Source organism: Oenanthe melanoleuca, chromosome 5 (genome assembly GCF_029582105.1).
Source record: "Oenanthe melanoleuca isolate GR-GAL-2019-014 chromosome 5, OMel1.0, whole genome shotgun sequence".
NCBI lineage: Eukaryota > Metazoa > Chordata > Aves > Passeriformes > Muscicapidae > Oenanthe > Oenanthe melanoleuca.
In genome coordinates, this window is record NC_079339.1 from 46,890,513 (window position 1) to 46,907,961 (window position 17,449).

A 17,449-nucleotide genomic window follows, 5' to 3' on the forward strand; every position below is an offset into this window, starting at 1 on the left:
AATCACAATATCTGGAAATGCTATGGTATCCTGGAATTACATTTACCAGTGTTTGAGAATATTCATATAAAGTGCCATTTTTCAGTCCAGATTTGGAGCAGCACTGCTGTTTGTCCATCAAGCAGCCTTCCATTTCTTTCCTACATAGTGAAGAAAATCCAAACATTCTCTTAGAGTATAAATGATTCTGATCAGCATTTTCAGGTTAACCTGAATTAATATTTAGTTCAGCCTTCAAATAGCCTTTGGATAAGTTTGTCCTAAGTGGTTGGGGTTTTCTAAATCTTAGATTTTTTTTCTATTTATTAGAATTTCTTCAAATGTCATGAACTGAAAATACCTGAATATCTCTGCTATGATTAGCATTCACTTCCCAGCTTTGTTTTCTTAGGAAAGACCTGTTTCTCACCAGAGCCTGAAGAACAGAGCTACCATTTTCTATTGGTTTTAGATGGTCTGTGACCATAAGCTTTTTTTCTACTAGTATAGTCAGTTCTCCAAATCAGCTCATCCCAGTACTCTGATGCTGCCTTAGAGCATGAAAGGGAAAGAAATGGATCAAAATCTCCCTAGAGGATCATCTGGCTTTAAAAGTACAGGTAAAGCCAAATGGATACTTTACAAATGTGAGCCAAGTATCTTATTGGAGAAGGCATCAATCCTATAGGCCTGGTATGACAGCAGCTAGAATAGAACCCAGGTCTGCAAGTTGCTATTTATTTACTTACCACACTGATTCAGTGGGACTCAGTGCTCTCTTCCTATGTTTATAAGGATTCTGGGACTTACACACAATCATTTCAAATGACCAGTTTTGCATAATTCAGATACTATGAATCTTTTATTTATTGTTAGCAGCCTCTTTATTGCAAGCAATATTTTTAATGAATCCATTAGATGTTAAAAAAAAATCAGGATTAAACTTGGTTCTCTGTCCTGGGGTCATTAAATCCAGATTAGCTTTCTTTTAAGCAGTAATTTTACTCAAGGTTTTGTGAATGGAATTTGACTTGGTGTCCATTGAAGAAAAATGTGGCAAAATATAAATTCTTTTCTTGAAATCCTTTTGAAGAATTACCAATATGCCTCATATACAAACAGTGAAACTTGTGGCTATGTTCTTGGTCTTATTCACATCTTATATGATCACTGTTTCAAATTACTAGCACTACATTTTAGTGTGTCAAGATGCATCATATAAACAGATACAATTTACCATGACCTTGAGGCAACATGATGTGTATGTTGCATTACATTAGCTATCAAAAAATGTTCCTTATTTAGTACAGTACCCACTGCAGACAGAGATTTGGCATACTGTACAGAGGGAGACACATGCAAATAATCTCTCCAGATCTGTGGTCACATAAGTTGTATCTTTTTAAAGAGAACAAGTGATAAGAAAAAAGAATTGAATCCATGTGGCTCTGCTCCATAGGCAAGGTGAAATCTTTTGCTAAACCATGGAAACCTCTGCACCTCAGGAAGCACATAACTGTGAGGATGACCAAGCAGGGGAAAAGTTGCACAGAGAGGTTGTGGAGTGTCCATCTTTGAGATATTGAAGAGCTCCCTGGACAAGGTCCTGGGGAACTGGCAGTAGGTGATCCTGCCTGGCCAGGGGGCTGGACCAAGAGACCTGCAGAGGTGTGATACCCACCACTCCCAACAGCAAACACTTTCTACAATGATCCACCAGTGCACAGGGTTTAGCAAAACTGCTCTTCCCATGCTATTTTCTTCACTGCCTGCCCCAATCACCTTTCCAGAACATTTTGTGAGTTAATTGTGACCTTTACCCTCCCAAATCCCAATTCTCTGCTCTGCCACAGAGCTCCACCCCAAGACCTGAAGGGAAGATGTGTCACTCTGCCCTTGTGTTTTCCCAAATGTGTCACTCCTGGCACAAGCAGCTTGTTTCCCCAGGAGCAGGGGCCCTGCACAAGTGGAGCTACCATCTCCCTTCCATGTCCTGCTCACTCAGAGCACGAGCCAGAGGAGCAGCTGCTCCCATGGATCGGGGCCCTGAATCTCCTGGCTGTGCCAGGACTGTGCAAATCGACCTTCAGCAACCCACTTCAACCTTCTGTTCTACCTCCCTCCCTTTCTTATTCCTCATGCTGCTGTAATTTTGCAAGCTGCTTGGGCTAGGTATCATTTCTCTATCTGTGTCTGGTTTCTAGCCCAGACGTCAGCAGGGGTTGCTGCATGCTGCTGCAATATAAATGACTAATGATGATGATAAAAGGTGTGGGAGTTGGTTGCCTGGAGTGTTACCCTACTTTGACAACTTTGTTTTAGAAACTAGCTTCTTCCTCAAATTATCTGCTATTTTATCTCATTACATCTAATATTTTACAAGTGGCAAGGGATTTTTGGCTTCCTCCATTTTGGAGTACTCATCCCAGGGCTTTGAAAGAGGCTTTGAAATTTTCACAGTTTGGATGGTGTGGCTGTGACATTGCCAATAGCCTTCAGTGTGAGTTGCAGGGTATTGGAACCTTTAAAAGTCTGCTGCAACTGCATCCTAAAAGAGACATTCAATGGGGGAGTGCTCTATTTTTAAATTTGGGCTGATACAGGTAATAATTACACACAAAACAGTATGTGAAAAGAACATTATCAAGGTTGCACAGCTCAGCACTTGAAGCTAAGAAATGCTGTAAGCAAAATTGTCTCTACTCCATTAATTTGCCACCTTGCACAGGTGCATCAGTCACAGACTATTTTTGCACAGTCTCACTGGGTGTGCATAATAAATGTCTCCATTTGTGAGTTCAATACTTGATTTTCTTTTCAAGGCACAGTTCAGACTCTGCTGTGAAGGCAGAATTGTTTCCTGCTGGGACATTCCAGGGTGTTCCACCATGTGGGTCGTTGCCACGTGCAAGCACTGACTAATTTCCATTTGTAGCACCTCAACAGCAATTCTGAGTATCAGTACAGCTGGTAACCTAAGGCAAAAATCAGAGCAAGATTGAAAGTATCCATAATTGTGGTGTCTAATGGAAGTTTTTCAGAGGACCTGGCAGCACATCCTGCAGCTCCCATTACCTACACTATTGGCCAGTAGTTGCCACTTTCAGATAGTCCAACCCCCAGGGCCAAGGCAGGTTCCCAGGAACACAGACCAGGGCACAGGTTTGGAAAACACTGTGTGAGCAGTTTGTCCTTTCCTCAGAGCAGCATCTCAGACTTGCAGACAAAAGACTGCTGTTCCTCTCTCCTCTCCTCTCCTCTCCTCTCCTCTCCTCTCCTCTCCTCTCCTCTCCTCTCCTCTCCTCTCCTCTCCTCTCCTCTCCTCTCCTCTCCTCTCCTCTCCTCTCCTCTCCTCTCCTCTCCTCTCCTCTCCTCTCCTCTCCTCTCCTCTCCTCTCCTCTCCTCTCCTCTCCTCTCCTCTCCTCTCCTCTCCTCTCCTCTCCTCTCCTCTCCTCTCCTCTCCTCTCCTCTCCTCTCCTCTCCTCTCCTCTCCTCTCCTCTCCTCTCCTCTCCTCTCCTCTCCTCTCCTCCTGACACCTTTAAATTATAAACACAAAAATTTGAAAATTAAAAAAAAAAAAAATTCTACAAGAAAAAACCTCCTTTTTTTCTCCTGTTCTATGGCAAATGCATGGTGCTCTGACTGAAACTGGAACTTAGTGCATTCTAAAGCCTTCCTGATAATGCAGGAAAAGAACAGATGGAGACTGAATTCTTTCTGGATCACCTTTAATTATTGCATTTTTGGGTGGTCTTTGTAAATTAATGACAAAAAACACCCAAAGAATTTATTTTTAAAAGCAAAATGAAAACCTTCTGCTGTTCAAATTTTCTTACTGAAAACTTTCAATGTCATTTCAACCTACTGGAGTGCTGCAAGGGTGCACCAAGCTAGGAGAATAATTAAACAGGAAAGAAATTACAAGAGAAGTAATTTCTTTTACAAAACCTTTCACTTAAAAATAAACATGTTTTCAGACACACAAGACCTTCTTCAGCACTTATATCAAACCATCTCAGGCACAGTAAAATTGAAAATATGGTCCTTGCCTCAAAGTGAAAATATTTGAGTATTTCACAGAAATGATTTTTATATGGATTAAAAAAGGTTTACAAGTATCATTCCTATAGACAGCAGAACTAGGTGATTTTCTTTTCCCAAAAAATATTTTTCCTGAGACAAATGGCTGATAAGTATAATTTCAAACCAAACAGTTATAATTTTAAAATTATAAAAAAATCCCTGATCACAATTCTTCTAAATCAGAAAGTGTCAGTTGGCTAGATTTAATTGTATTGTCCTTTAATATTGCCATAATTAATAATTAATTTTGGAATAAAGATATAGATGGAAGTAAAAGTGGAGATTTTAGGCTTTATAGATAGTTTTTTTTACCTACACACTGAAAGATCTTTCCTAGAGAAACTCTGCTTGCATGTCCCTCAGGCTTCTGAATGCTCTTCTGGTGAACATTTGTTTTATAAGGAGGGGTCACATCTGAGCTAAAGGTAGCTTGATCCATTACAGGCCAAATTATCTCCTGGCCTTGGCTGAGCTTGGAGATATTATATAGCAACAAATTAATATAAATTTATGTCACTTTCCCTTCTCTTAATATTTCTTAAATGTCTTTGAAGGAGCTCTGTTTCCGTTCCAACATGCAGTGGTGAGGGCAGATCTTCAAATTGCTTGTGACAGAGGTTATGTGCTTCTGGCAGATAATGGAGACCTGTCTTTCTCTGAGACTTGGATATTGCATTTTTGCCTTGTACAGGGCTCCAATGTATTTTTGCTCCTAAAAGAAAAGCATGGGCATGCCCTTGAAATAGAAAAATAGGTCTGAAATTATAACAATACTTTAGCATCTCATTCTTTCACAAAGCTTTTTCAGCTAATACTACTATTATCTGGGAAAATGTTGCAAATTTGATGACTTCTACAGGTTTTAATTATTTGTTGGTTTATATATTTGTATCTGATTTTTTCAGCATCCAACTGTACTCATGATAGATTTTTATTGTTCTTTATTAACCTCAGGAAAGATGGGTGAAAGACCAGAAGAAAGAGCTCTGGCTTCAAACTTCAATTCCTTATCATAGTTTCTGGTAGTTTCTAGTAGAGAGAAGTCTTCCTTTTCCCTTTTCCCTTTTCCCTTTTCCATTTTCCCTTTTCCCTTTTCCCTTTTCCCTTTTCCTTTTCCTTTTCCTTTTCCTTTTCCTTTTCCTTTTCCCTTTTCCCTTTTCCCTTTTCCCTTTTCCCTTTTCCTTTTCCCTTTTCCTTATATTTGAAGAAAAAGTGTCCTTTCTGCCAACCTTGAAGTGTGTAAATGACAAAATCTTTGGAGTAAGGACAGTACATCTTCAGCTCACAGGCTGGGCATTCATACCTGAAATCCAGAAAGTTTTTGCCATTTGCTGCTTAAAACACCTTCATAATAATAGAAAAGCCAGAGAGAAATGCAAGAAAATAAGCAAAAGCATGGAATAGCCTCTGTGTGAGATACCAGTAGACAGACTGGGATTTGTCAGTCTTACAAAAAGATGGCTACAGGGATATGGCAAGAGACTTACAGCATTCTAGGTGGCCTGAAGAATAAAAGCCAATTTTTCATTTTGTTCCAAATTGCCTAATGACAGTGAAAAATAACTAGTGGATACTTTTTCAGAAGTCCCTTAATTATCTTTTGACCTCATTCCTAAAGGACACTGTAGTGACAGGTTCACTGAGGAGGCTGGGCTGCAAAATAGCAAAACAGAGAGAAAACAATATTGAGTACCAAAGTCAAAGAATGAGATGCTACTAAAAATAGCTGCATTCATGCACTAATTTAAATACTGACTACTCCTGGGTTAAAGTTGTCCCTTGCTTTTCATTTCTTCAACCAATCTTTGTATTTATTAATCTTAAAGAATTTCTTGTTGCCTTCTAAAATGAAAGGCAGCCCATGAACCCTGATTTCAGTGAATATGAGAGAATATTGTCACTAACTTCCAACAAGCCAGGATTTAGTTTTCCTCTCTGTGAGCAACAAATAGGAGCAGAAGTTGGGCCAACTGACTTTTTCTAATAAAATTGAGCAATACTTGCACTAGTATTACTGTGGAAATCTAAAGGTCTGGAAGGAAATAATGAGTATTTAAAAGGAGGTAAATGGCAAGTGTGTGCCCAAGTACCACTGAGAGTCAAATGCTTCTGAGCATTAGCACAGAGCAACCAGGCAAAGTGCTGTGTATCAGGAAAATGGGTTGTGAGCACACAATAGGCCACTCTAAGCCAAACAGAAGCACACTGAATTTTCACTGCTCTTTAGGTTGAACCAGTGTGGTGGTTTTGCACATATGACATTTAGTGAGGAAGGAAGGAGACACATACAGAAATATTAAAAAAAAAAAAAAATAGGCTGGTTTAAATTTAAGCTGAATTGTTGGTACTGCAAAGTGACTTCTTAAAAAGATTTTTTTAATATATTTTTTTAAATTTAAAAATTTTAAACATTTTTATTCTGATTCTTATTATTTTTCCTTTTAGTTTCTTTTAATAAAGGTTTTCTTTATATCCTTCAAAATTTAGGCTTTTTTTGCCTTTCTCTTAATCCTATCTCACAACAAAATATAAATACATAACTCTAGTAAGTACACAAAGAATTTAGCCAACACTAAACCCACCACATAAATTAGTACATTAGCCAAAAATACTCCATTTAGAAAATGAAAATCACTACACTAAATTAGTCTTTGCACCCAATTCCAACTAAAGCCACCACAACCAAATTGATAAATTGATAAACCTCTGGACTTGTTGAATTTGGACTTTTAATCATAAATGCTTCCTCCAGTTGTGTTTTATATCGACTGTTAATTTTGATCTGTAACAATTTATTCTTCATAGTGCAATTTATCCCAAAAAGGAAAGGACTGTGGGTTAAAGGGTGATTTTCCCTTCCCTTTGGTCAGGTTTGTTTCTTCCACAATCCAGGAGAGTAGGGCTCATGAAGCTTTGTGAATCCTGACATGGGAAGCCTTGCTGTAGGTGGAGGAACCAAAGGCTGTCAGAGAGTCTGGGGATGCACTGTCTGCACAGTAGTAACAGCTTGAGGATCATCGTTCTGCTATGGATTACAGCTTTGTTTCTAAGATAAGGATATTTGTATGGAAAATATTTGATTTCTTTACAATAGAGCTCAGGTATCCTGAGCATATCACCGCTGTGAGTAGTCCCAGAGACATAAAGGAGGAGAAGGAGGAACTGTAAAACTGGCTGCAAGTCCTTTTCCTCCCCAGTTCTAAGCTGCCTGGGGGACAAAAACTGCTGCCAGAACAAACTGGATCAGACCCAAGGTGGAGAGCAGGATGAGCCCTGTCATACATTACTTATTGAAATTCTGCCCTCTCAGAGTAACCTCCTTGCTGCTGAGTGCTTCCCTTTACTCTAGAGGGGATCTCACATTGCTGAGACCTTTGGAAATATCCAGACTGTAGTGCTATAAATAGCAAGTATTTCCCACTGACTAAAACCTGCAGCATAGCAGCAGCTTGATGTAGGTTTCTTTTCTGCTTGAGGACTACATAAGTGCTTGTGTCCTCTCTCCACTGAGACATCCCTTTGCTTTAGGCTTTGGTCTCTCTGCTCACTGCTGGGGAGTGTTATTGAACCTGGCTCACATCCCTGTTCCTTCTGATCTTTTTTTTTCTAATGAAAGACCTCCCCATGGGCACCTTTTCTAGTTCCCCCCTCCCTTCTCTTATAGCAGGACTTTGCTTCTCTTGGGTGTACTGATTTCTATTCTTTATTAATTTCTCCTCATTTCATTTTGATTCCTCTGCTGTGCATACATACTGTGCACTGCCTGTGCACGCTGCTGTGTCTGGATGAGCTTTTAGTCAAGCTTCTTATAACCCCAGAGCTTCTCTTGGCCTTACATGGTGCCTTTCATTTCCCTGAAATCCAACTCTAATAATAAATGCAAATGTGGTTTCCTGCACTTGCCAGTGCTTCTCTGAGCTGGATCTTGACTGACAGCTGACAGCATCCTGTGTTACTGGAGTTTAGGAGAGGACTGTCCAGTGATAAACAGCACAAGGATCAAGAACAGATACAAAGTCATCACAGAAGTGAGAATGTGACAATGTAATCTCTAGAAAAGAACAGCAAACAAGCACAAATGTGTGTGCCAAGCGTGCCTTGCACATCACAACCAGTACTGTTTAATGCCCTGCTCAGCATCTTGCTTGGGGACTGTCCAGGATTTAAGCCAAACACCCAACTTCCCAACTTTGCCCTTGGAGGAAGAAGAGGCTAGAAGGAGGAATTATTAGGAGGAAAGGAACAAAACTGCCTTTGGCTGTGATGTTCAAGTGAGGTTAAATCCTCGAGCAGCCTCTCCTCCTTGTTTGGTAATTCGAGCACTTGTTTGTGAGATAAGGGAAGGTGTCAGCTCCAGCAGCATCTGAACTCACACTCTGCTTTGTATGATTTCTGTGCCCTCTTCAGTTTGCTAATCAAAACAAGTTTCCACTGCGTGTTTCTTATCCCCAGAGGGTGGAACTATCCTCAGAAAATTAAAGCTCTCTTATCTCTTAATGTGTCATCACAACTAATAGCCTGGGGACTGTAAACAAGTTTAAATATCAAAACAATTTGGCTGGTGATTGTCTGTGATTATGGATTAAGAATACAAAATTTGTGCTCACTGATATTCAAGGTAGATTGAAAACAAGGAGCCATATCCTCAACTGATGTAAATGGAGGTGGCTGAGCTGAAGTGGGGGAGGAAGACTGCTTTGTACCAGCTGAGCATCTGATCCTGGGAGGTTTTCAGAAGTTCCCATTATTGTTTTTCAAGGTGCCAGATAATACCTGACAGCACAGGGCTGATCAGGAGGAGCACAGAGGGCCCCTGGGAGAGCCTGGATGATCCTGCCCTTCTCTGGGCTCCCAGGAGCTCAGGCTCTGCTGGCTGAGCCCTCCTCTCACAGCCTCTTTGGGGAGTTCTTAAAGAATGACTTAGAGGAGAAACGATTTTATATTACAAAACTTTTTCAAGATCAATTCAAGGTGCCAGTGTATTCAAAAACTGTCAGATATGTCAGGGCAGGTGCTTTGTGAGGGATGTGCTTTGTATCTTTGATGTGACAAACATACTGCAGTAAATTCTCAAACATGCACTTGCTACTGCCTTTTCCAAAGCCCTGCCATCAAGCCATCACCTTTCAATCAGTCATGCTGAGTAAAGAGATGCAAAAAGATCTTTTGCTAGAAATGCTTTTCCTGGTTCATTGGATTTTTTGCAATGGCAGTGATGTTCTCCAGATTTGGGGAGATGGTAGTGGGTGTATTTCATAGCACAGCTGGATTTAAAACTTTTCATGTTAGTGTGTTCCTCTTTCAGGAATATTTGTGAGGCCACATTTTTGTAATGGACCATTTTCTGCTGTAGGCTGAATAACCTACTCTTCAAAGAATCCCACAGATGAAAAACTGAGGCAGAGAGAGAATAAGTGGATTTCCTGTAGATATATATGAAGTCAGCAGAAGTGCAAGAAGATGAATAGTGCAAGGAGTGTCCTAACCACTGAACTGTCCTTGTCTCCCATGTGCAGTGCAGAATACACAGAATATTTATCTTTTAATGCATAGCTTTTTGGAATACATATCTTTTCAGAGGCTGATGTTAGGTTAACTATGAATCTTACAAAATGAAGTAGGAAAGACATTAATTTTGATGTGGCAGGAAAGTGCTTGCCTAATGAGGTAGTAATTAAATAAGAAGGATAGTTATTAAAAGAAATGGTAAATTTAGTATTCTCTAGCCCTCCTATCCCAGCAGTTCTACCCAGGACTTTCTGGGTAAGGAAAAGAAATGTTTCTGTCAAGCATGAAGTACCACCAGAAAAATAAAAAAGGAAAACTGTGTCATAAGAATAATAAAAATATTAAACAATGTCAAATAAAAGAAAATCAATTTCTAGAAGAGAATAAAGACTGAGAAAAGGTACCCAGAAAGCCATATGACTTTTTTATTTTCTTAATTGGGGTAATTATACTAAAACTGACAGCAAGTATTTCCCCAGTAGCAAAAAAACCCCACAAACCCCAGCCAGCAAACATACTGCTCTGAGCATGAGATCTGTGAAGGTTAAAGGCTTGAGTCTGCCATTAGGAGAGTGTACTCTTCTCCCAAGGTCAGTCCTTACATATGGAGAAGTAATTTTGATTCTGGTCTCCTCACAGTACAAAGTCAACGCTTACCTTGATTTCAACAGTGCTATATTTGGCAAAGTACTAATATAATTGTGTTTGGTCCCAGTCATGTCCTGTGTGAATGTTAAACTCCTCTTCACACCAAGCCAGTGTGTGCTCCCTCCTGTGGCTTAGGCACTGTATAAAACAGGGAGCAGTGCAGACCCACAGGAGCAATCCCTCCAGGGAAACCTGTGCTGCCAGTGCCCACACTATGTCTGTTTTGGGGGTTTCACTTCACACCAGCTTTTGTCTGGATCCCTACTGCCATGGGCTGAAAGCACTTTTTTGGGTGTCATTTCATCCAAAAAGATGCAGTTTTTGCAGTCCCAGGATTCACCATAGCACGATCCAAATACAGCACAAAGAGACAACATCCAACAAATCACACTGTGCATCAACCCATGTGTAAACTCTCAACTGCTGATGCCCCCTTGTTGTTCATGTTCCAGCCATCAGCTTCTCTGTGCATATTTTGTCCCATCACACTGAGGACTTCTCCCTCAGTTAAGGACCCTTGGTGGGACAGAAATAACCTGGAAGTCTGATTCATGTCATCTGAATTGAAACCACCCACTATCTCCTTGCTAATAAGTACAACTTGCAAAGAGGTAAAATGGGATTGTTCAGTCTCAGATCAGAGACTCTGCAGCCCAAGGACCTCTGCCTTTCTTATTAGCCAGTAATGCCTGCAAGAGACTCCAATAATAAGGCAAAGATGTGGTGGTACTTCCCCAGAATAATTTCTTAGCTTACAAAAAATTCATAACTCAAGGATTTGCTAAGCCAGAGGCTTTGTCTTTATATCTAATAGCCTTTGATATGTCTCCTTCATTTGTGAATTATTTAGCTACTTTTTAGATTGATGTTAATTTTAGGATCTAGCATTTTCTGCAGGAGAGAATTTGATATTGACTTTGTGCTGCACCATTTATTAAGAAAAGAATGAGGATGTTAATAACAGGAGATCAGATGCTGTCTGAGCCCCCATGCTGCCTCTGCTCACATTAATTCTGGAATCAGGGTTTCCTGGTGTGTGTGGTACAGGGTCACTGTACCAAAGTTAAGAGTGCCAGTGGCTGCAGAGCAAAGCCACCCCAGCTGGGGCTCTGCACCACTCTCTGTGGGGTTTTTGATGTGAATGGGAAACTCTGCCCAAACCACAGGATGCAGATTCAAATTGTACCTTCTCTGGCTTTTTTTCAAGCCAGGAAAGCTTGACCTGCAAGATGCTTGGGTATGATCCTATTTCTAAGAATGCTGAATCAAGAGTGTTCAGCTCTTGTGGGAACCATCCAGAAAGAACTTCAATCTCCCCTCAAATCCTTGCATTCCAGACCTGGAATTTTATCAGGCTATATTTGCAATCCTATTTGATTTCTCAAATGAACAGTGAAATGCAAACAGTTGGCCAGAGAGAAAACCTCCCAGTTACTGAAGGGGAAAAGAACACAATATCCAAATGACTCATGGCTCTGTGGGTGAAGCAATGGCTGCATGTCACAGCCTGGGACGTGGGTTTGTCACAGCCTGGGATGTGGGTTTGTGGTGCCATGCCACATGGAGTGCACTCAGGTTGTGACTTTAGTGTAAATGGCTCTGGTAGGAACTCTGCTGTGATTTCCCAGAGACAAGCTGCTTGTTAGAATACCACTGACACACAGCAGGTGCAGCCAAACCCTCCTCTGGACACCAGCTGGGGCAAATACGACAAAACCTTTCTGCTGCTGGAAGAGGTGGGTCCTGCAGGAGGAGCTGGAGATGGCTGTGGCTGAAGGAACTCTGGAGACAGAGTTTCTGAGGTCTGGAAGGGAATCTGGAGAGGGACAGCAGGAGCCATGTCCCTGTGCCTGTGAAGTTCTGCTCTCCTGGGGCACTGCTGTCTGCTGTGGATACTCAGGTTTCTGACTCCCTTGTTATTTCTCCCTCTGATTCACTGGTTACAATAAGACAAAACACATAAATGCTAATGCAAGACTCCTTCAGAACTCAACTTCTGTCTAACTTGCCACTAATCACTTGTACGTGCTAGGAACCAAACACTTCTAGGAAGTTGCCAGAGTTACTCCCTGTCCTATTTATGAACAACTTGCAGATGTGACAAAATACAGGCTGTTTTGTCTGGCTCCTCAGTTCTCCCTCTGAGTCTCTCCATTGCAGGAGTTCCCACCTCTCCCAGTCCTTTCCATGCTGTCAGTACTCTGGCTGCTGCTCTGTGGCTGAGCAGTGCAGGAGCAGCTCAGAGGAGCTGCAGGTCAGGGCTCTCTGGTGATGATACTTCAGGGGATGTGCTCACAGAGGTGCAGCCAGTTCCTGGGGAGCCCTCACCACCCTGAACATTGGCACTGCTGGGAGGTACTGGTTCTGCTCTGTGAGTCAGTGCAGGGAGGAATGAGGGTGCACTAAAGGACCAAATCAAATCCTTCTTTTAGGCAGGAGCTGTTGGGGAACAACTTTTTTTTCTGCATCCTACCACTGCCTTCTGCTGCAGAAATACGATGGGATATGGTTTGTAGCTTGGAAGACAGCAGCAGGGCTTTGCCTGAACCCAGACCTTGGGAGATCAGTTGGCACTGGGAGACCAGCCAACCTTTTTCAGTTTTCTGGGACACTCTGGTTTGCCCATGTTATTAAAATTTGCAGTGTTAGATAAGACATAGATAAGAATTTATCCATTTCTAATTTGAACAATCAGATGTTTACCCATGGTGGGAAGACCAAGGGAGCTTCTTTGTTTGTGGCTTCAGCTGTGTTGGGAGTCAGGGCTCATCCCACATTTGAAGAATCTTCTTTTTTTAGGCTGGGGCTGTTGCTTGGGAAATGGCTGTATTCTCCCTGCAGGCAGATCGATACATTTCAGCTCACTGCACTGCAAGTAACTTTTCATCCTACATTAAGAACGAGGAAAATAAAAGCCAAGATGGATGTTATTTTGGTTTTGCTTTTATTTTGAATTATTTATTAAGAAGTCACTGCTGTCTTCCTTCTCATTGGGAGACAAAATGCCTTTCTCTTTAATGATTTTTTTCCTAGTGAAAAAGGAAGCAAGGTCTTCCCAATTTTATTGCCCTTTCTTGCTTCTATGGGGTTTCCACAGCATGGCAAGATGATCTCCTGCAGTCCCAGTCCAGGCAAAGTCCCCACTGATGCTGGAAATGTACCTCATGGTACATTTCTGCCCAGTTTTATAATATATATATATATATATAGCAGCTGAATTATGTGTGCTAGGAGTGATTGCTGGCATGTAAGCAGAGGGTTATAAGTGAACCACAGAATAGCTGAACTACAATTTTATTTATTAAATAGCTAATAGAAGTACTAATCCATTTCCAAGTGAATTATTAGTAAAATGTGTTATGGGGCAAAAATTCTGCCTTTTGCTCTACTATTAATATGAGTTGCTATACTCCAACTAATAATCCGTTTTGATGTTTTTGCTCCTAAATGTAGGTTATTCTGAAGGGGAGGATAAAGAAACTGGCCACCAAGATGGTAATCACTAGTGGAAATGAAGAAGATAAAGGCAGTCAAGAAAAGGAAAGCAAAGAAGAAACGATCTTGGCAATGCTTGGAATTATTGGGACAATTCTGAACCTCATTGTGATCATTTTTGTGTATATTTATACAACGTTGTAAACTAGAAGGCATGCAAATAGACCAGATAAAACGGCCATTAAGAGTGACAACAAACATTGCTGACTATTGACATGTTCTTTAATCAGAATTGACTCTGTATTATATTAACACATCATAAAAGCACTGCCTGAAGGCAGCGAAGACTGAAGCACAATTAATTTAACAAGACTTTTTCACACAGTAATAAGCTTAACTCTTCTCTCCTGCCCTCTCTCTTTTGGTTTGGTTTTCAGTTTGGAGGAGAATGACTGCAGTTATATAAGTTGTAGCTTTGAAGAAATTCACCAGGAATATGTTGTTTTGACACGATAAAAAAAAAAAAAAAGGAAAATAAAAAAAAAAGAAAGGAAAAAAAAAAGAAAAGAAAGAAGCTGTACATAGAAATGTATGCTGTATACCCACAAAGATTGAACTCAAAGATAGCTTCATAGCCCAGATCACGTGTCTTTTAGGACAAATGGTTTTTTCTCTTGCTTCTTACTTTTACTTACATTGAATCTGACAAGCTTTTTATTTAGAATGAACATATGGTGCAATCATGAAAAAAAACAATTCCATTGAACAAGGTCTGCCTAAACCTGATAAAATGTTGGGAGAAATACATTACATGGCTATTTTTCCTTTCTCGTTTGCTTAACATCTGTGTCTGTTCATACCAATGTTTATAAATATATATTTTTAATAAATGTGCTATATTTTTAGCATGAACCAAATATTTGGAGACACTTGTATTCATGCAGCTAAATTTTGTTTGATGAAGTGCCCCTTTTGACAGTGGATGTTGTCTTTCTTGGCAATTATACAGCAGTCTTGTTTGCAGCCCTCTCACTGAGGTCTGAAGCAAGCTCACATCATGCTCACATGCATGACTTGAAGTTGGAATGTCAGCTGAAAAGCATTGCTGCTTAATATGGGAAATAGCAAAACATTGTAAGGTGACCTTTGGAGACTGGTTGCAGAAAGAAGGCTCTATTTGTAGTTAAAAAAAGAAAAAGCCAATGAAAGGAATACTGAGGCATCTCACAAAATATTGCAAAATTCATAGAATTTATGGCTTTCAGAATCTGGTCACGCTCTCTAAGTACTTGTGCTGAGAGAAGTGAGCAGAGGTTTATGCAGCTGAAAAGAGAAATTTATAGAGCCTATAGTGAGGGGCTTAAGTGAAATCCAGATTGTAAATACAGAGTGTATTTTAAATGTAAGGATCATTAACTCTTTCTGCTTCTCTGACATGTGCTTTAACTGAGTTGGTGCAGTGAAATTCTCTGACTTGTGTTTTTGACAGGAATGTACAATGATGATGATCACTATTTTTCTTCAGAGTTCAGTACCTACAAATATATGAAGCATTAAAAATATGAGACCTCAATTCTGCCTCAAGCTGCCTAAGTACATTGCCCACTACCTGTGATGCATCCTCTTAAAAAATAGGTCAATTAATTGTTTACTGACTTGTGGTTTGGATTGCATCCTGAGGTGCACAAGGATGATTGGTATTGAAGTCAGCTAGAGCTGTGAAAATTTTGACCCTAGAGTCTCATTAATTTCAGTGATCAGACCTGTCCCTCTGGAATCAATAATGAGTTTTTCACCATTTTCCAGGGTCTAGAAATAGCCTCAAAGAATTAGAATTTCAGTGTAGTATATAAAAGAAAGCCTGGAAAATCTTGATGGGAACCTCTTATAAACAGAGGTGTTTAGTCTCTTATGGTATCATACAGTCAATAACAAAACCATTAAGGGTGGAAAAAAAAGTCAGTAAATAAATTACAGTGAAATCCAATATGAAGACTGAAGTAAAGCAGAGCAAAAAATAATTTTATGTTAATGAAAACACGACAGGATGAGAGAGGTGAGAAAATGAGCAGAGATTTGAAGTAGAAAACAGCACAGAAAGCCAGAGCCATGCATGCCAGCATGGCTGAGGAAACATTTGTGTTCTTCCAGCCACAGTGCTGGTAGAGCTGCAGGTCCCAGAGAGGACAAGAAACAGTAATGGCACAGGACAGTGTAGCTCAGTGAAGGTGATCTTGTTTTTTAATTTATAGTTACCTATTAATAATTCTAAGGAGTCAGCAAACTCTACTTTTCGATCATCCTGATGGCTAAAACGTATTTTACTCCACTAGGCATTTTTTCCTCTGTTTAAACTACTGCTGCTCACAGCCTGTGGCTTTGAGCACCTGCAATGCTCCAGGCACCAATCTAACTTCAGCCAGCCCCTTTTCTGCCAGATCCTCTCTGCAGATATTTCTCTTGAACTTCTCCTTTTCCAGCAAACACCACAGCAATCTGCCTGAGGCTCATGCTCATCTTCCAGAGGGGCAGCCTCTGAGTCAAAAGATGAAGTCTCGTGCCAGATACTTCTTTGCCTCCCTCTGCATCAAATGGTAACACCTGTCATCTTTTTGTGGGCATGAAGATGCTTAATGAATCAAAGTTCATGAGGGGCTCTGCTATTATTACAAATTAAAGCTCTGCACTGGAAAACAGCACAGGACACCTCTGCCTCTATAACAAAGTAGAAACTTTTGCTGCTCAGCATGGTTGCACTTATTCAGACATGGGCCAGCATCTTACAACAAGACAGGTACAAAAAATAGCCTAAATAAGCTGAAATAGTGGATCAAGAACCCAATGATTCCATGTTTTCTCTGCTGTACTTTGCCTGTTAGTCTTGATGTAGGCAGTGTGTCCAGGGGCACTATCACCTCACACCAGCAGCAGCCATGTGCAATGTGCTTTCCCACTGGACTTTTACTCCTCTGAAAGAGGAAGAAAGGTTTATCCCATTCCATAAAAAGTTTTACATTTAATATTTTAATTTTACAGGTTTCTGTTCACAGATAGTTCTAGAAATATCCTGGGGCAATTTCTTCTTAAGTAGATTCATTAAGTATTCATTTAAATAAAAATGAAGAGTTTCCTTCGAGGGCAATTTCTTTACCTTTTATTTGATATTCATGAACACTGATGGAGAAAAGTATGTTTCCAAGAGTGACAGTGGAAGAGGAATATTTTATGCAAGGATCTGAAGGTGTGCCTAGCCAGGCAGCTGTAGGCAGGCCTGCTCTTGGCTCAGTGGGAGCTGGAGCCAAATTACCCCCATGCTTTTTTTATGTGAGCAGTTTTCAGCATGCACCTATAAGAAATATTCAACTAGGTAATATATATGTCATGGATACCTTATAGTCAGTAGCTGCTCTATAAACTGTTGAATTAAACTTCTCATTACAAGAGTTCAATGGTAAATCTGCTTTGGCAAGGAAAAATCCAACAGTCTCATTTTTGGCTTGTATGTAATGCAAACAGCTCCCAAAGCAAATTTTAAAAAATGAAGTATTAGTCCATTAGTGACAGGAACTTTCATCTTTGCATTAGAGTAGAAGGAAATTAATATCCAATATCACAATAAAATATTAAAGCATCACCTTTTGCTTCAGGCAGCTAAGAATATGATTGCATATCCTATGTAGTTTGATGGTCTGTGTCATGGGAATGAAGAGTATTTTCATGAGGTGACAGAAACATGACACCATTAGTATCTCTTGTGTTAGCTGGTGGATACAGAAGACTTCCAAGAAGGAACAA

At 40.3% G+C, this 17,449-nt stretch overlaps 1 protein-coding gene across 1 annotated transcript in view; it reads left to right on the top strand.

The window, feature by feature from the left end:
* Positions 1-15,262, top strand: part of TUNAR (TCL1 upstream neural differentiation-associated RNA) — a 150,845-nt gene extending 135,583 nt beyond the window's left edge. Inside the window, exon 4 of the mRNA XM_056493907.1 lies at positions 13,673-15,262. Coding sequence (XP_056349882.1) covers positions 13,673-13,858 — 186 coding nt within the window. The 3' untranslated portion in view covers positions 13,859-15,262. The remainder of the gene's footprint in view (positions 1-13,672) is intronic.
* The last annotated feature ends 2,187 nt before the right edge of the window (positions 15,263-17,449 follow it).